The following is a 20,513-nucleotide window of genomic DNA, read 5'->3' as shown; positions in this document are numbered from 1 at the left end:
TAGGAAAAATATAAACACGATATCCGGAAAATGTTATGAACTGAATATTGACCGACGTGAAAGCAAGTGAAAACCAGCATCACGGTTTTCTGATCACGTATATCGGGTCAGTATAATTATAGACGTTATTATGGACCTAGAACTTCCTTTTTCAAGGTTCAGATCAAAGAAGAGTGCATCTTGTGCATGGATTCGTTACGATGAATAATTATTAATTTATATCCTGATTGAAAATATCAAAACGTTATGTGAATTAATGTAACACATGTTCTAAAGTAAAACACAAAAGAATCTAAAACATCAGAGATCATAGAAATTTAATTTAATATGAAGTTTATCTTTGTGATACATCTATGTTTTTAATTATATATATACATAGTATATATTTAGATCTTTGATGTTCAACAATAGATGTTCAAATAATCACTGGATAATTATCCAACACAAAATCTATTACTGAAAGCAAATTATCCATCAAACATTTTAAAACAAACTATTTATTGAAATGAATAACATATTATCACATAGAATCACATATTACAATGAATGCTACAAATAATTTTACTTATAATACAATTGGTTATTAAAGAAACTTGTAGAAATGAATGTAATAATAAAATGTTTACGTTAAATAATTAAAAATTAATTAAACAACCATTCAAGCAAATGAAATTAATTTCATCCAAGAGTAATTGTTCATCAAATAATTGATAATACACACAGCTGAATAAACTGTCTATTAAAGTGCCACATCTATCAAACAACCAATTAACCAACAAAATGGATAATTAATTTTTCTTCTCAAAACAATTTTCTGTTGTTTGTAATTTAGCGGAGAGGCCTCGATTGGATGGGTGGTGAGGACAGTCAGGGAAAAAGCAATTAATCTTACCGGAGAGAGGCGTGTAGACCGGATATGGGGCGACGTAATCCGGTACCTCGTCCTCGTAGATTGGCTGATGATAGTAGCAACTATTGTTCGTCGACCTGGCTGGTCCACAATACAACTCTTCCACGAAAGCAGGTGCGTCGTAGCCAGGTTCTCTCACCGACGGCATATACCTGCAACCAAGTTTGCCAGTTTTCTTTTTTTTTCAAATTTATGCCGACTACTATCATTTCTTCAATCTTATAAATGCAGATATTATACGCTTTTTCAAATGATTAACAATGATAATCAAAAAATCATTAAATATAATAACGAGCAAACGACTCGTAATAAATAAATCCAAGAGAGAATTATTGTAAATTCATCGCGAACGAGTAAATAATGACGTTCCACGCTAACTCTCTTTAACTTTCTTGATTTGCATTACTTTCATTTTCAGAGTGATATATACGTCTTTAATTATCCAGCTGCTATCCACGATGCTATACATTTTGATGAAAGAAAATGATCGAATAAAAAATCGTTAAAGATACAAAAAAAAATTAAGAAATACACAAGAAAAGATTGTTACAAATTCATCGTTAGAAATTCTCTCGACTTAAGCTTTGAGGTTATGTTGACGAGCAAGTACAAGTCGTTCCATCTGTGGCGAAAAAAGTCAAGTTGATTCGTTTTCATTGCTCGTTAAAAATTCTACAAATCGAGAGAGTGGAATTAGACGACACGTTGGATACAACGATTGGAATAATTTAAAAAATACGAAACACTTTTGTACGAACGTGTATCTCGTTATTACGCGATATTTACCGAGCAGTTGAGGCCTTAAACCAACAGCACGATAATATTAGAAATGTCCATTTAAAGGCGAGTCACAGTTAACCGTTTCCAGTAGCAATCTTCGTTCCAGCGTTACCAGAAGAATTTTTTTTTCTTCTTTTTTTTTTTTTTCTCCCCCACTAAATTAGCCGGCGATTCGAAACGAGTCGAGGGCCTTTCACCGGCTCTGATCCAAATGATCGATTTAAACGGCGTTACAGGGTTCAATGCACCACGTTGGATCGCTGATGCATGCCCATTACGATTAAAGGAAGTGTCTCTTTCCGGCAATTAAATTGCCTCGTAATTGTGTCTCGTGCTGTCTCCAACCTCTGGTTGTGCAATGTTTTTTTTCTTTCTTTCTTTCTCTCTCTCTCTCTTTCATTCCCTCCATACGTGTCTTTTCTTCTTATTTCACTTCGAAAAAACCAAGTGATTCGATTTCATAGAAATTTCAGTAGTAATGCTAGCAGTTGACGTAAGTAATCGTTCACGGAAATTTTAACGAGATTTCTTTCAAGATCTCTTTATACGGTTATCGTTCTCGCAATACGTACACTTGTAACACTACAAATATTACTTGGATACCTAATACGGATGCTCGATTGTAGATATTCCTATATATAGGATAAAATAAAATTTTCTTCTCTTCTCTTCTCGATCTTTAATTAAAATTCGATCCTAAAAGAATAAAAAATCGTTAAAGATACAAAAGCAAAAAAAAATTAAGAAGTACACGAGAAAAGATCGTTACAAATTTATCGCTAGACACTCTCTCGACTCTAAGCTCGACGCTTTGAGGTTATGTTGACGAGCAAGTACAAGTCGTTCCATCTGTAGCCAAAAAAGTCAAGTTGATTCGTTTTCATTGGTCGTTAAAAATTCTACGGGCAAATCGAGAGAGAATTAGACGACACATTGGATACAACGATTGGATCTTAAAAATTATCGTAAAATAATAAATGGTATCTATCTTGTTCGATGAAATGTTAAATTGTTTTTATCTTTTCTTATCTTTAACAGATTTAAAAACTCGAGAAAGTCTCGTACTCGTTTTCGTGATCATTTTCGATTCAGGTTATCATATTTGAATTGGCACGCACTTAAGACAGCATAATAATACAAAAATTATGAATCATATGATTCGATAACAGATCGTATCGCTCGTACGCTTTTTCATTTCATGTTTATTATTTTATCTCTCTATTATTAATAATATCCCTTTTCCCTCCCCATATTATTTATTTCCACGTCAGTGTTTTACAAAATTGTTATTTCGAAAATCGCGTTTCCTTGATGCGTCGAGCCAAGGTGTGTGCAAAATTTAATAAGTTTTACCGCGTTGCGAGAGCAATGCTCAAGAACACGGTGCCCTACTTCGCACCCACAGATACGATCTTTCTCGAACTGATTGCAAATGTATGAAAATTATATTGGGTTAAACAGACTGTGAATGGAAAAAAAAAAAGAAAAAGAAAGAAAAAATATTGCACCCATAAACTATCCAAGTTTATGTAATCCCAAACAGAAAAGAGAGATGGAGAGCGAAAACGTTTTTAAAACTGGAAATTCGAGCACGCTTTGCGAAATTCATTATATTCCTCGCTCTCAAATATTTTTAATTTCGTGAAAATTAACTGTTCGCATAATTTGTTATTAATTTGCAACGTTTATTTACGATTTTTTTTTAATCACGTTGAAAACTACATGCATGGAATTGTAGAATTTTTATAGTTAAAAATTAATGGAGTGGAGCAAATAAATTATATCCCATTTAAATAAAGGATTCTTACTTGTCCTTTCCAATTGTCAAAATCTTCGAGAGAATGAAAAAGTCAAATTGTGACAAATTATAATTCGAAAGAAATCGTAAATAAAGTTGCACTCGAAGTGAAAAAAATTCTTCGTTCCAAATTTTTACGAATTTAACATAAAATCGAAGGATTGGTTTTAACATTTTAAAAGTTTGAAGTTCACTGGGAAGAATTGCTCGTTATTTAGATCATAAGCAGATCGCAATCTCAAGTGTCAACAATTAGTTTTACCATTTAATTAATTAACGAGAATTTTATCAGATTCGATCTGCCAGTCTCCCAGCTTAATTAACATTTCTAGTTCCACACAGTAAAAATGTGCGTTCAAATTTGCAATAATTTCTAAGAAACGCTTTAATTCTCATTAATTGAAATAGAAAACTTGAAAATCAAGAATTACAATCAATCTCTTGCCTAAGATTTTTTTCAAAATATTAATACTTGAAAACTACTAAAAAGTTTTAATTCTCATTAATTGAAATAGAAAATTTGAAAATCAAGAATTACAATCAATCTCTTGCCTAAAAATTTTTTAAAAATATTAATACTTGAAAACTACTGAAAACTACTTTTCATCAAATTCTTCCACATCGACGATGCATGCATGAAATTAGTCACCCCTTAATAGGAGGAGGACATCCTTGTTATCACATTAGCCAATTTTATTAGAAACTTTCGCTCGATTATCGTTTGGACGAGTTTGGACGAAACCCAAACGAGCTCGAACAATTTCAAAAATCATAATTTTATCAAAACACGCCATACTTTGATAAACCTCGATTATAACTTTTCGAATAATATATTTAATATATAATATATTTAATATATTTTCGATAACGCTTTATTTAAACAAAAAATTAAACATAATATAAATTTTGCATTTTGATCGATTTTTGAAAATTCTTCCAGAATCGTTCTCTCGACTTCGATCGATCGAAAGAATCGTCGATTGTCAAAACTGAAGAAGAACCAAGAATCCCATTAGAGCCACGTGGAATTTGGCGGTTGAAAAACCACTCACCAATACTCGGAGTGGGCACGCGCGTCTTGGGAGAGGCGACAAGCCGATCGGTGGCGATGATGGCGAGGAGGAGGCTGTTGCGCCACGCCGGCCACGCTGTGTCGGCGAAGGTACGCGTAATTCTCGAGATCCCACGGATCCACGTAGTGCCTGCTCGTCGAGCTGCAACCGTCCCCGGAGCTACCGATAGAAATGGAACCGACAGAGTCCCAATATATCGATGATTCGGTTGGCATTTTCATTTCTTCTTCCTCTCTTCAAAATTTTCACCGATCATCAACTGTACTCCTTTTTCCAAAAATCAACCCTTTTGAATTTTTTCACATCGAAATTGTACATATATATATATTATGGAAAGAAGAAATTTTCTTGTCTCAAGACAAGATTTATTGTAGTTGATAACAGTCGTGAAAAGGTAAATAGAAGAAAGGTTCCGTCTTGTTTATTAATTCTTCTAACTACTTTTATTTTTTCCACTTTCCACAGAGACGGTTGTTAATTCACGTTGATATCGGAACAGAATTCTGAATAATTGAATCACAATTCGATGTCGGTTTCGTTCGAGATCGAGCTTAGCTCGTTTCCGGTCGATCGAGGAGGCGCATTGCGCGCGGCACGAGCACGATTTCGCTTCTGTCGATCCGTTCGAACGGCGAGCTTCACCGTTTTCTTCTCCTACCGGCCGCCAAGCTGGATCTCTTGGAAGACAAGTGAAACTGAAGACTTTCACGCCTGCGCTACCACCCCACCTTCCTCTTGAACCTGGTGCATCGTCTTATTACGCCTGTAATCGCCTGTATAATTGCCTGGATCATGGGGCCGTCCCTCAACCAGTTGAAATTCGTATAAAATTCGTATATTCGAATTTCGAATTTAAATTTTGTATGATTAAAATATTGCGCAATTTTAATTGGTTCCAACTTTGAGAAAATTATTACAAACACTTTGACTAAAAAGGGGAGGTGAGAATTAATATTTAATTAATTAAGGCAGAATATAATAACACGTATTTCTTAAGAAAGTGTCTCTGAAATGAAAGAACCATCCAGGGCAACATTCCATTTTCAAATTTACATATTCGAATTTCGAATTTAAATACTTTGTGAATTAAAATATTGTGTAATTTTAATTGGTTCCTTTGAGAAAATTATTTTTTCCTCTTTCAAACACTTTGACTAAAAAGGGAAGGTGAGAATTAATATTTAATTAATTAAGGCAGAATATAATAACACGTATTTCTTAAGAAAGTGTCTCTGAAATGAAAGAACCATCCAGGGCAACATTCCATCCTGTCCGCCTCTATTTCTCTCGGTTCGAACCCTTCCCCCCAAATACGCGACGAACTTTTTATTGGAACGATCGTGAACCGGATTTAATTGTATGAAACGCACGTGAACAGAGGCCTGTCACTCGCCACCCGGGGCGGGTCAATTAAAATTGTGCTAACCGCGAGAAAAATGGCGTCGTGGAACCGACGTGACTGGCACGGGATTGCGTAATTATCGATCGTGCAATTGAGACGCGAGGGAACTTGCTAAGAAGGTAACGCTGTGCTTTCGTCGAATTAATCTATTCCATCTTAATTATCCTTAAAAATGATTCAAGCTGTGTAATGCAGTGATAATGATCGTCGATAAATTTTTCTGACGCGATGGAATTTTAATCGTGATACAACTGAACCTAAACGTTTCCTTGAACACGAAAAAGAGGAATAAGAATAAAGGAAAGAAGATCAAGAAATTTGATTCAAACAAATGTTGGAATTGCTCGAAAATTGGAAACTTTTATGCAAAGTTTCATGGTATACTTGTGATATTGAAATTTGATCATTTACTTAACCTCAACATAACCTAACTTAAGTTCGAGTTCTCTTTGCTTTGATTTGTCAAATGTAGAAAACGTGACAGTGAGTGAAAAAGATAAAAGAAAGAGATGTGAAAATGAAGACGAGGGAATAACTTTCTTAAAATTAAGACACGTGAATAAATTTAAAAAAAAATTGTATATTGGAGGAAGAAACCTCTTAGAGAAAAGAATTATCGAACGGTTATATGGATCGTGTCTGAAAAACGAGAAAAGCAATTTTTTTTGGGAAAATAAAGCAACTAACGGGTGTAAAATCAGTATACAAAATATAATTGATTGGTACATTTAATACAATCAAAGGTTCAATTCAATCACAAGACAGCTGTATAGAAATAATAACGCTATGATCACAAATGAGCAGCAATGGATGCTGATTAAAAACTATATTAAAATTATATATGATGTCGGCAGCTAAAGGTATCTTTTCGATAATCACAAATAAACAGCCAGATGTTAGATATATCGCAGCTGATCTTTTTTTTTCTTTTGATCGAAATTGTTTCTTTTTCCTTTCGAGAAAATGATGTTTATTCATTATCCAGATTTGTGTCTAAATTTCTATTAGGATTATATTTAGAAATCTAGAAATTAACTGAGAAATCGATATAAGTACAATAATTACAACGATATACGAAATTAGTTTTTTTTTTCTTTCTCTACGAATAATTTTTTTTACTAAGAAAAATAAAATATTCTCTCTCTCTCTCTCTCTCTCCTTTCGACAAATTCATTCATCTCGATTGTGTGATAGCTTTTGCTTTCTACCTTCTGCTCGTGAATATTCACGATGTTCCGCGATCCGTTCTATCGAAAACTGAAACTGTTAGAAAGCCGGAATCGTCCGATCCTACACTTTCTTCAATCTTGACATCGAATGCATTCAACCGAATATGTCTGATTTTTTCCATCTATCTCGCGTATAAAAATCCACGAGGATCAAGACTGACCAAAATAATTAGATTTATTTTATTGTTAAAGAGCGAGTCTTAAATCTTAAATTCCATAAAAATAGTTTCTATCATTTTGATGTTGAGATTTCACGTTTGTGAAAAATTTAAAAGATTATAGATTAGTCAAAATGATAGAATACACTGGATAATATTACTATTGAAGATATTATTATTATATATTACTAGAAACGAGATATATTAGTGATTGGGTTTTAAAAAGTTCGTTTAAGAATTTCTGATGATCGATAAAACGTAAAATTCCACTTTATATTTGACGAGATGAAAGAGAATAATTCACGATAAAAAAGAAATCACAAATTTCAACTATAATATCGAATGGAAACAAAATTGAATTAAATTCGTTAATTAATTCCTCTTGCTCCTTCACTTTTCCACTTAATCGTTATAAATATCTACAAATACTATAAAAATGTATATTAGAGTGTATAATATCAAAATACTTTATATAATTTCATTTAATTGTAATTAATTATTCCTACAATTACGGGAAAAATTAAATAAAATCATTAAAATCAAAAGTTTAATATTACTACTTATAACCTATAATTTTCCAGTCACGTCGGTTCGGTGGTTGGAAATTAATTCGGGAGATGATCGTGACATATATCCTTGGGGAAAATATAGAATTGGGGAAAAAAAAACATAAATATTCGAATAATATATCAAAAATAATATTAATCAATCTTGGCCGTGCAAATGAAAAAAAAAAGTTCAAAATTTCGACATTTTACGTTTTATTTGTGATGTATCGAACATTTTTCTTTCTCCATCGAAAGATGACGAGAGGAGCCTTGACACACGCACACAGGCTCCTTTTATAGATTACGTACACTGGGGAAAATAGGATCGAAGGGTCTAGGGTAATCTAGAGAGTTAACTTTTAAGAAATAAATTAGAGAGCCTATCTCACTTGATACTGGAACATGAATTACCGACTTTCGGCAACGCAGTTGGAGAATTGAAATAAACGGGGAATGGGAAAACGCTGTTCGTTTTTTCTCTTTTTATCATTCGATTCTCGCCCCGTTCGAACTAGTTAGCTTAAAAAAATATTGACTTTTTAGATTAGGTTAAGGATAGGGATTAAGTAGAAAATAGGGATTGGCTGGCTATCTCGTCACGATAATCACAGTGTCTCCCGTTTTAATCAGTACAACAGGCTATTTATGCAGAAAGGAATAACGTAATATAATAGTATATCAATACCTTTTCTCTTACATAACTTGAACCCTAATGTGTTATATTAATACCGTCTGTGAGAACAGTTGCATCTACTTTACCATCTTTCGATACTTATCTGAGCATGTGGTCTGAGTATTTTATAAAAATTTGAATTAAAAAAAAAAAAAAAAAAAAACAATTTCCAATTAATTTTCAATCTCAAATTAATCTCTTTTTTTCAAAAGATATTTTTATAAATTGTAAAAAAGTAAACATGATGAACATGATTCTCGCAGATAGGTGCACGTTTAAAAAAGAAAAAAAATATAAAAAGTGTCTCCTTTTGACAATATTCGATAGGATACTTTACTCAGGGTTTTTTTTTTTTTTCTATCAAAATCCTTTCCGCGAAGAACTGATGACACTATGATCGTGAAAAATTAGGCGAAACGAATTCTTCAAAAGCACGCATTTCCAATTACACACGAACTAAAAAAAAAAAATCCTGGCCAGGACGCGTTGGCCAGGATTGAACGTAAGAAAGAAAGAAAGAATATAATGAAAGGAGGAAATTTTAAATTTAACTTCAGTCAGCTATGAAATGCCTATATGTACACTCCTGACAATATATATATATATATATACGATTACAATCTAATCTCTATCCTTAAAAAAAAAAAAAAAAGGAAAACGGAGAAAAAGGAAAATTCTCTCACTCTCACTCTCACTCTCATTCTCTCTCTCACTCTCTCTATTTCTATCTTTGAACAATACCGCCTAGAGCCTTTAGTAACGCATATCACAGTTACAAAAATTCAACGTTTCTCGCTACTTGGCAATCTTTCTCCTCCTCCCCACTCCTCCCCCCGCAGTATCAAATCGTTTTTATTACACATTTATTACACGTACATCTATCGGACCCCAATGCTTTCGTCAGCCGAGCGATTGCATCGCTTTTACTCGACAGCCATTTGCAGCCTTCTCCATCGAAGTGAGACATTTAAGGATAGAGAAGTATGCCAGCAGAGACAATTTTTTTTTTTTTTTTGCTTCTACAGGCAGTTGAGCTGGCTTTGAGCGCCGGCGATATCATTGGAATTGACAGAACGGTTTACATGCACGTAGTCGTGCCTCTTGGAAATTCTCTAAGTGCTTCTCTTTTCGATCAATTGGAACTCTTTTTCGATCGACAATTGGTTAGGAAATAAAAATTGCTTTTTTATTATTATTATTATTATTGTTTCGATTCAATTAAGATCAGATTAGAGAGAAATAATAAATCAATTTTGAATCCAGATATTTCCTCGATTTTTATAGATGGAACTTGAATTGTATGAATATTAGAGAATTACGATTGGACGACGTCGAGCGGAAAGAGAGGTTATGTTAGCGCGGTTAAACCAATCCATCGATGACACGTATCATATATATATCGATTCCTTTCCTGAAGAATTTAATCATAAAAAGAGATAGACGGTTTACAACCACTTTCACAAGATCACTGTCATAAATATGCATGGAAGAGGTTTAACTCTGAAAGTGGTTTTTTTTTTATCGGGTTTAAATGGAACCACGTACGGTTTTTTCGTTTCACTTCCGTTTCACGTAGATTTAATTACCGGATAACCGATTGTCGACATAGAAGAGTTTCAATGATTCTAATTGACACGGTCTAATATATCAATCGTTCAATTTTTATGGCCGTATTCGTTCATATATGGTGTAAATAAAAAAAGATATAATTTCTTTTATTACGTTACAACGATATAGGAAGATTTTTTTTTTATAACACGATACAATAAAAATCTTTTTATCAGTTTAAACAACAAGGATGACAAAAATTTAAAATTTTTGAAAAAATGGAAGAATTTTTTGTGTGATGTAAGAATTACACCGTATACGATGAACGTATATACCATAAATCAAAACGAGCAATTTTTCTTAAAAAAAATATTGAATATTTAGGATAAAAAATTTAATAAAAGAATTAATTTTTTTCTTTTTTTTTTTAAGGATAATTGCTCGTTACTCTTACATTTTCATGTATTAATACAAAATAATTGATATGAATCCTTTTTTTTTTTTTTTTTTTTTATAAGAAGCACGTATTCAATATTTGTAATATATATATATATATATATAACAATGAATTATCATTTGAAAAAATCTATTTCCATCCCTAATCCATCGTATAAATCTTACCGCGCCAAACTCACGATTATATATGCTGGCCCAAGAGGAATATTTATTTTCTACAAATTTGAAACTCGCTACGTTAGCTCGCGAAAATATCTTTTCAGCATTCACGTACTTTTTTCCTTCGCCCAATTTCTGGAATGCAATCTCCTCTGCACAATTATAAAATTACGAAAGAAATTAAAAAAAAGAAGAAAAAGAAAAAAAAAAGAAAAGAAAAAAGAATAAATACTCCTTTTTTTCTTTTTTTTTTTTGGAACTTTGTAACCTTTTAATAAGGGCCTAAAAAGTGTTTTAAATATATATACGTAAGATAATATCTTTTAGAAGAGACACTTATTTAATTATGCTCGCAGCTCGTAGCCTCGTTTACGCGTTGTATGGCGATCGTTCATAAATATACATATATATATATATATATATATATATATATCTAATACATACATCACTACGGTTATTTTACAATATCTTCAAGCAACAGAGAGCTGCTTTTTTCACATCTGCCTTCATTTGACCTGGTCTAACAAAAGGGAAGCTGCTAAATCTACATTGTATTCAGTCTGCTTCAAAGCACCCTCGCACTGTTGTCGGTCTGCCAAGCCCAGCCTGAAATTACAACCAAGCCAATTGCGTCATTGTTTAACTTCATTTATTGCAGTTTCTTGCCTAATGAAACTATAAACAATATATAATATAAATTTTTCGAAATATATATTTATTATTAATTTTCAAATATTTCTTCTTTCATTTAACTCGGCTTTAAAATTCAATATAATGAAAATATTTTGAGTTTTTAATATTACTCGTGAAATCTCTTACGAAATCTTTCGAACAAGATTTACCAATGTTTATATTATTTATTGTCTATAAAAATTTTGCTCCAAGCAATTCTCTACGATCGAACAGAGAAATCGAAAGTATCGTAAGTGTATGTATATACGCGAAGAATTTTTGTGATAATTAGTTAAAAAGTGAAAGGAATATTAAACAATACTTTCGCGTCGAGAAAATTGACAAACAAAAATTCGAGGCTCTTTTCCATTTAATTTTTTCCAAATTATTTACCTATCATAATTTTATAGACTTATGATCGACTTACACACATTCAATCAAAATAAATACAAAAATATAATTGCCAACATTTAATCTTTGCCAATATTTAATGTACATTTTTTAAGCTGTAAATAGTTATTTCAATATTACACTCCGAAGAAAAAAAACCTAAAAATAAAAAATTCATACATCCAAAATTCCATTATCGTTGTCAACTTGTCAAAATTTCACCGATAATATCATTCCAATTGTTGAAGAGGATCCCGATGAACGAATAAAAAAACTCACCTGACCAAGGACTCGATCTTGGCCTGCCTGTCTTTCAATATCTGCTTCGCGGCCTGATGAGTGTCCCAGCCGGTTGCCTGCAGCGCAATGAGTATTTCCTGATGCGACGCGTCGCTCGTCTCCCTCTGCACCTTCATCACTTTGTTCGCTCGAAATTCGTCGTTAAGGGACATGACCAGTTGCTGAGAGGCTGTGGTTAACGGGGGGCTGACCCCGGGCGGGTACGCGGACGTGGAGGGGGCTAATTGAGTATTGACAACCGTCTCGTTCATCTGGGAGGCGGGGAGGCATCTGGTCGAGGATTGTTGCAGCGTCATGGCTGCGCCCTCTTGACTGCACGGATTCGCTATCTGCAGCAAATTGGGATTGTTGGCCAGATTGGACTTGATCGGCGCTTGTTGGCCCAAGCACTCGTTCGAGACCGGCTTCATAGGGCTCCACGTGGCCGGGGGGGGAGGCGGGTTGTACATCGGCGGCTGCTTCAGATGAGGGCTGAAGTCGCACGGATGGCCAGACACGTTTCTCGCCTGTTGCCCGGATCGTATCTGAAGATTCGACCCAGCCTGCCCGTCCAGCAAGTGGCTATGACTTAGATTGGCGGCCGGGTCAGAGTTGTTGGTCGAGGAGTTGCCGGCCGCGTAGTAATTCCTCAGAATGTTTTGCTGCACCGTCTTGTTGTACAACGTGTTGAACTCGTTCTGGGACAGTTGATCGAGATTGGGTACGGTTTGCTTCAATTCCGCGTACACTTGCTCCGAGAACATCACGTTGGGAGGTTTCACGTTGTACGTTTGTTGGAGATCGTTCTGAATCTGAGTTATCCCGTGAACGGTGGGCAAGGAAAGGTTCTGGGCGTTCATGGTCTGGTTGGAAATGGACAGCGAGTTCTGGGCGTGGTTCAAGTTCTGTTTGAACACGTTACTGGGCGCGATTTGCAAGAGGTTGAGGTTCGTTTGGGACGCCTGAGTCTGTTGCCAGATTTGCCCTACCATCTGTTCCGTGGTCGTCTCCAAGACGCGTTCGGTGCGAGGTTGTTGAATGTTTGTACTCTTGGACGGCCAGGAGTTTTGAACTTTGCTGGGCAGATTGCTGCTTCTGTAATCCAACTGAGGTGATTTCCGTTTGATGGTTTGAGGGGGAGGTTTCAACGCCGGGATCGTGCTGTGATCCTGCAACTTGTTGATGGACGAGTACGAGTCGGGATCCGGATTTTGCTGGCTCGCGATCATGTTTTTGCTCGCCTCTTTCTCGCCCAAATGCTTCTCCAACTCGGCCAGGAAAGCAGGATCCAATTTCTTGGGCGAGATACTCTGAGAGTTTATGGCCAACTCGCTCAGACTTTGGGCCAAATCGTGATTCGATCTCGGCTTCGACGGGCTCTCGTTGGGGGCGAGGGGCGGGGGGGGAGGGGCGTCAGAAGTTGTTTGCAAATTTCGACTAGAGACATTTGCGTAAGTCTGCGCGTCATTCTGCAGATCCTCAGGCCAATTGGCTATAGGCGGACTAGGTTTATCTATCTCGCTGTAATGGTTCTGACTGTACGTTGCGCTACCTTCCTCCGTGTCCACGTTCACGTTCAGATTAATACTGTCGTTCCTACTCTCTTTGCTCAGGTTTATGGAGTAATGACTCATTCCGTCCGATCCGGATTCCGAGGCGAAGTAATTTGTACTGTTCTGGCTACTGTTACCAGCGTCCTGGTTTTGTACGTTTCCGTAACTTTGCGTCTTGAAGTATCGATTGCTCACATCTGACGGAACGTGGCTGTAATATCTCGAGTGGGGCAGTTTCAAAAATACCGAGGACGTGTCGAACGGGTCCGAGTATGCTGGATCCACGTTCCCGGGGAAATTGGCGTAAGTTCGAGGATCGTCCACGTCCTGCCAATTCGCCTGTTGCTCCATGTCATCGATAGGCTCGTCGAGAATGTTGACCACCCGTCGACAAGCGGTATCCGATTGCGCCTCGTTCGTATTCACGATTTCTTCCGGCGACAGGTCGATCAAACTGCCCTCCTGGTTGCCGGTCGGAAGACTGGCATTCGTCGTTTTAACAGGACTAGCACCGACGTCGTTTTGAAACTTCGTGTAATTGAATTGCTTGCGCGAACGCGGCGTGCCGCAATATTTCTCCTTCAAAATGTTGGGGTCCGGTACAGCGACCCCGACGATGTCGGGCGGCTCCATCGGATTTCGAAGATAAACGTCGTCTATGAAAGTGGGGCTGCCCCAACTCTTTCCAAACGGTGCACCGTGCCCGGTGTGAATGAAAGAATTCTCCAACGGTTTACTGATGTCTTCCGGCTGTTTGCGCCTCATAGGGTCGACGTAACAGCGGGGGAAAAGGCCGATTTGAAAGGTTCGCTGGTTCTGACCTTTCCACCAATAATTCTCCGGTTGCCCGTCCAAAATGATTATTTGATCGCCTTGTTTTATCGTCATTTTGCCCGGATCGGACACAGCGAACGAACTGATCGCTTTCATCACCGTTGGGACCATAGACGTGAGGGATACTCGCAGAGAGGCGAATGTTGGTCTTTCCGAAGGATCGCAGGCCCAGCAACGTAACATCAGTTGATACATCTCGGGCGGTGTTGCCTCCGGCTCGTGCAATCTTTCACCTTCTTTGTCAATTTTTCGAAGAATCTCCGACCCTTTCAAACCGACCCACGGCTCCTCCCCGAACGTAAGCATTTCCCACAACGTGACGCCAAACATCCACACGTCGGACGCATGAGTGAATTTCCGTCTTTTCAACGATTCCGGGGCACACCAAGGAAATGGCACCTTCTTGTGTTCTGACATCACGTAACAATCCTCCTGTTGGGGCAGCGCCCGCATTAGGCCAAAATCACCGATTTTCACTTTGTCTATCGAACTCAGAAGAACGTTTCTACAAGCTAGATCACGATGCAGGAAACGCTTTGCTTCCAAATAGGCCATACCAGTGGCCACTTGCAAAGCATAGTCGCACAATGTTAATACTGAAATTTGACCACACTGTTTTCGCAAATAATCCAACAGAGCTCCAAGAGAGGCAAGTTCCGTCACCATCATCATTGGTTGTGATAATACTACACCGTATAATCTATAAAAAAAGTAATAATAATATATTAATTTATTTAATTAAAATTAATTATTTGATTTTATCCGTTAGTCTTTATAATATATGAGTACCTAATGAGATTTTGATGATCCAACGTATGCATTACTTGAACTTCAGATACAAAATTCTCTATAACACTTGGTTGAGCATCCGCTTTCAAAACTTTCACAGCAACTGGTAATTTTCTACCAGAAGGAGAAGTCCATTCTCCACGTCTCACTATACCAAAACTACCATCACCCAATTGATCGGATAACGTTACATCTTTGTCTTGAATGAGACAGGTTAGCACCGAGGAACTTTCAATTGGTTGCGAAGATTTCTTATTGCTTTTCGTACTGCTTCCAGGCTTGATCTTGGTTATCAAGTTTTTCTTCCATTGCGTGGTTCTCTTTTTCTTAACCGCTTCTAATAATCTTCTAATTCCTGGCTTTCCTAAACCTATCTTTTCAAGATCTTCTGGTTGTACATAATCAAAATGATGCAATCGAGTGATTTGTAAATCATCCCGTATCCTAGTGAAAAACTGTGAAAGTTGAACATCGTGCAGCAGTTCCTGCAACCATTCTGTACCCTCATCATCTGCCATGTTCAGTTATTCTAATATCCTGAAAGAAAAAAATGGATTATGTAAAGTATATTGATGAAATAATGAAATGAAAATTTATTAATACAACATAGAAAATGGATAAAATTAAAACAAGAATATATAATTACCACACAATATGAAAAGGTAGAAAAAAAGGAAAAGTATGAAATAATAATTTGTTTATTTAAATATTACAAAGATATAAGGATATATATAATGATAGTAAAACAACAATGAAATCAATAATGTTAAATTCATTTATTTTTATTCGTATACAATATTAATAGAGATCATGCAGTACATAAAAACAATTAGTATCAGAGAATTATGTAGGTGTATAGAATGATATAAATACAGTATTTATGGTTTATTCTTATCTCCCCTTAAACAGGAAATGAGATAATGCTTAGCTGTAAGAAGAAGAATTGTCGGCATATGTCATGTTATATATTGTAGGTACAAAAAAACCATTTATAATGTTGGGCTTTGATGCAGAATAAGACGCAAAAGCAAATTTAAATCATGCACATTTCTCATAGTCTCTATCTGCTTTGAAATATTCTTAAAAATAATTTAATCAAGAATCGGATAAAACGTATAATCCAATATAAAAATATCAAAGCTCTCTTGCTCAATAATTTATTAAATAATGGTATTGGTAAAGTATCAGATGACAATTTATAAATCAGAGACTTCGGTTATATAAATCACTTTTATAATTAAAAAATTTTTTTTTCTTATGCAAAACATTTTATAATTATTAATTTCATCGATATTAAGTTTAATACTGCAAAAAGAAATTGAAGAAAGATGAAAAAAAATAAATAAATAATAAAAAAATACGTTTATAAAAGAAATACACTATAACTATATATAATCGAACAAAAAAAAAATCAAGCGTGACATTGATTATCCTGATATATATTTTCCCTTCACCATATATTGCACTTTCAAAACAAAAAAAGAAAAAAAGAAAAAGGAACAGATCATATCCTCAGGGGATAAAAGCATTGATTACCTTTCGATGGAAGAAAACTGTCGAGAGCAGTTACGTTTCCATTCCATCAGCGCGCATGTTCGTCTCAACACAAATCTGTTTACAGTCACTCGGTGCATGTGCAATACGGGGAAATCCTATATGAAATTAGACGGCGGCGAAATTTGAGCGGAATCATCGCCACTTGAGTAGCCTCGGCATTTTTCTTTCTCTTTGTCTCTTTCTATATTTCTATCTCTCTCTCTCTCTCTCTCTCTTCCTTTTTCCCTCTCCCTTTTTTTTCTTTTTGTTGTTGCACTGCGAATAAACGTACACGACAAGATGCACACAGTTTGGAGGAAGACGGTCAGAAAGCGACGACTAATTCACGACAACGTACACTTCGTTGGAATTCCAATTGCACGACGTGCGAGAGACTTTCACCGTATGAATTTCTCACGCAACGCATTGTTATGCACCCGATTGTTCGTAAGACGATTTAACCTAAAATGCGCGCGCGATTTTTTCAATTTCAAACCGTGATAGTTCTCAAATAGAAGCGCCGAGATGCGTATTGATGCACATTACGAGTCGTCTCCGTTGCATTTTCGTTTTTAACTTTTATAAAATTTAAATGCACGTACAAACGACAAGAAACCTAACCACCCGACAAAACACAGTACCGCCTACTGCCACGGACCATGCACGGATGCAACTGAATACTTGTCAACGAGATGGCGCCATTCTACACCACTACATTCTACATGCAGAAATCAATCAATTGCAAATCCAATGATTAATATTTTATTTAAAATCAAACTTTTAAAATATATTTTATAAAAATAAATAAAGTGACGAGGGTACATCTATACATAAAATGATTATAAAAATTTTTGTAAATATGTTTTATAATATTATTGCAAGAAATAGGAAAAATTACTAGATAGGGCCGAGTGTTTCCCTAGGGAAGACAAAGGGAGCGGGAATGTTTAAATTCTTATTTTAAAGTTATTCGATGATTAAGAAAAAAGATAAAAAATATTTATTTTTTACAATAAAAAAAATTTTTGGATAATAATTTCTTTGCAGAAATAAATGAAATATAAAATTTTGAAAGAAAAAAGTGAAGTGAAATTTTAATCTTTTTGAGAAATTAATTTTATGATATAAGATAAAGATATAAAAACATAATTTTAATAATTTTATATATTATTCATAATAATTATTATGAATGATAGAAAGATAATTAACAATTTTAATCAAAATATTATAATAAATGTTTCGTAATATATATATTATGCATATCATGATGTGTGTAAATGATTAAATCAATATATATATATATATATATATATATATCTTTATTTTTACTTTAATCTTACCTTGATTAATATTACCTTGATAATTTAAAAGAACGATTACTATTGCTTGAATATCAAGAATGATGCTGAAACTAAATATTTTATCACACTATAATATTAACCTATTTTATTTTTTCAAGAATTAGTTAAAAATGTGTATGTTGATAAAGATAAAATTATCTATTTACTTATCTATTTAGCAAGTAATAACGAAACAAGTATAATCAATATATAAAACGTATTATCAGCAAATATAATACAAATACGCAAATAAATTTTGAGATTTAAAACAAATTTTTTAAATAAAAATATAAAAAATTAAAATTGATACGTAATACGATAAAAATCTTTATCAATAAATATATGCAATAAGAATAGAAAGGAAAAGATTGTTACGTTTCGAATAGAAACCATTCGAATCAAGTCAAAATTATTTGAATAAAAATATACGTTAATCAAGCATGTTTTGATACAACGAACGAACACAAAGATGTATTCAAAGGATGAAAGAATTTTAATCACACCTTATCCTACAATATCCTTAACATCGGAGCTGAATGGCAACGATACTAATTACAAAGTTGATAATTATTGTTATCGTGTCACCTACATCGGTCGTGTGCCGTGTAGAAATAACTCTCTCGCATTTTAACATCGTTTCGTGCACTATTATGAATTCGTGGCGCGTCTCGAGATTACGTCATCCCTGTTCAATAATTCAAAAACAGGTTGCAAATCCGTTCCACCATTTAAGAAACGTCTCGATAAAGTTGCTTTTCGTTGCATGCAAGATGAAATCTTGCATACATTTTTCTTCGTCGACCTAACCTTATTCCGAACACTGCACACAATATGGAAACTTTATTACGACGATTATTAAATGTAATATTTCGCGATGTATCTCGTGCAATGTAATACAATTTTACTTTAGATTAATTTTACTTTTTTACTTTTATCAACAACGAATGAAATTCAATAATTTTAACGAGAGATAATTATCGATCGATCATATTTAGAATCTATAGATTGATTCGATATTATTATCGAAGATTATTTCAATATCGAATCGATAAGATTAATCATACGTAACAAAATAGATTTGAATTTCTTTTCTATTTGTCTAAGGATCGATCTTAATGTTAATAATGTTATAGAATAAATTTAAGAAATTCTTTCTTAAGTGAAGTATTTTCTTTTTTCTTTTTCGGGAAAAATAAATTTTTTTAAACAAAATCGAGCACAAAGTTGTTAGGGTTAATAGTTGAAAAATTATTGGGCATGTGACTTCTCAAGATTACGATAATGACGTGAATTCACAATGACAGCGCATGCTTGATATCGACTTGTAGCAGCAACAGTTTCGTAAAACGCAGTCACAGCCGCAGTAGCGACAGCAATAGAGAATCACGATAAATAAAGAGGGAAACAGAAACACTGGTAAGAATCTCACGAAGATTCTTTAAACAATTTTTCGATTCTTCCTCACGATTAAATATTACAAATTGTAATTTTTTCATTTTTTAATCTCTTAAACAATCATTTATTATTAATTCCTTGTTTCTTCTTTATGTACAATTCTTAATCTTAAGACTTAAATACTATAATTTCTATTCTTATTATATTTTTATTACCTCAATTATTTTTAATCCACTTTTTTTTTTATTTGCAATTTTAATTTTATTTTTTTCCAAAAATTAACTTTCAAAATTTAGATTAAATTCAAAAAATTGTTGGACGATTAAAATAAAAATGGCAAATTTACATTTTCACTTATGGCGTAGATTTTAAAATAACGCCACGTTATTAAGATCAAACATCGTAAAGTTCCACGCCCTCATTAACACATACCTTCTAAACGATTTCATTAAGACCGCTCGAGGAATGGAGGGATTCGTAAAAAAAAGGAGCAAAATTCCGCTCGTTTTTAATTAGCCTCAAAATATTCCTGAGCTTACGACTTCAAGTATTAGAAACGTTCAAAAAACATGGGACTCGTCGACAGAAAAGAGAAGAGAAAAAAAGAAAGGAAAAGTAAAGAAAGGAAAAGAAAAGAAAAAATAATAAAAAGAAGCGCCATCGGCGTTCGCACGATGGGCGCAGCCGCGCCGAAATTCTATCGCCAGTCCAGCATTGACCGTCGTCCGTGTTCGCATTTTTTTCTGGTTTTCCGCTCGAGAAAACAGCCTTGGAACGATAAATACATCTACAAGAAACGTACAAACGACGTAGAAAAATTTTAACGTCGATAAAAAAGAAATATCTGATATACTTGGAATTTTTTTTTTTTCTTTCTTTCTTTCTTTCACCTCCGTTTTCTCCTACGTTCGTCCAAACGGAAATTTTATTTTATCATTCGTTTCATCGATTTTAAAAGTATAATAGGATAGGAATTGTAACACCCGTATGT

The 20,513-nt window shown here is 34.6% G+C and overlaps 1 protein-coding gene and 1 long non-coding RNA gene across 3 annotated transcripts; one reads left to right on the top strand and one right to left on the bottom strand.

Moving 5' to 3' along the window:
- Positions 1-941: 941 nt before the first annotated feature.
- On the bottom strand, positions 942-19,048 carry LOC413052. 2 transcript variants are annotated; one of them, XM_016913467.2, is made up of 5 exons: positions 18,631-19,048; positions 15,252-15,788; positions 12,076-15,162; positions 11,179-11,340; positions 942-1,062 (listed from the first exon to the last, which is right to left on the bottom strand). In XM_016913467.2, exons 2-4 carry the CDS (start codon positions 15,767-15,769, stop codon positions 11,241-11,243), a joined length of 3,705 nt encoding a protein of 1,234 aa, XP_016768956.2. In that variant the 5' UTR covers positions 15,770-15,788; positions 18,631-19,048; the 3' UTR covers positions 942-1,062; positions 11,179-11,240. The 2 variants fall into 2 exon arrangements, with proteins under 2 accessions (XP_016768956.2, XP_396503.5); XM_396503.7 differs by lacking the exon at positions 18,631-19,048 and adding an exon at positions 16,788-17,508.
- Positions 4,592-10,631, top strand: LOC102656668. The gene is made up of 2 exons (XR_411079.3): positions 4,592-5,502; positions 5,729-10,631. It is a non-coding gene; the product is annotated as an uncharacterized LOC102656668 (long non-coding RNA).
- Positions 19,049-20,513: the final 1,465 nt, after the last annotated feature.

The sequence above is a fragment of the Apis mellifera genome, linkage group LG8 (assembly GCF_003254395.2).
Source record: "Apis mellifera strain DH4 linkage group LG8, Amel_HAv3.1, whole genome shotgun sequence".
NCBI classification, from domain to species: domain Eukaryota; kingdom Metazoa; phylum Arthropoda; class Insecta; order Hymenoptera; family Apidae; genus Apis; species Apis mellifera.
Note: the sequence above shows the minus strand (reverse complement) of the source record. Positions and strands in the feature narration are given on the sequence as shown.

Excerpts from the sequence above, each read along its gene's own strand:
- LOC413052 (XM_016913467.2), bottom strand. The coding sequence starts at position 15,769 with ATGGCAGATGATGAGGGTACAGAATGGTTGCAGGAACTGCTGCACGAT. Across the intron at positions 15,163-15,251 it reads GATCATCAAAATCTCATTAG|ATTATACGGTGTAGTATTAT; the intron begins GTACTCATATAT and ends CTTTTTTTATAG. Across the intron at positions 11,341-12,075 it reads AAGATCGAGTCCTTGGTCAG|GCTGGGCTTGGCAGACCGAC; the intron begins GTGAGTTTTTTT and ends TTGTAATTTCAG.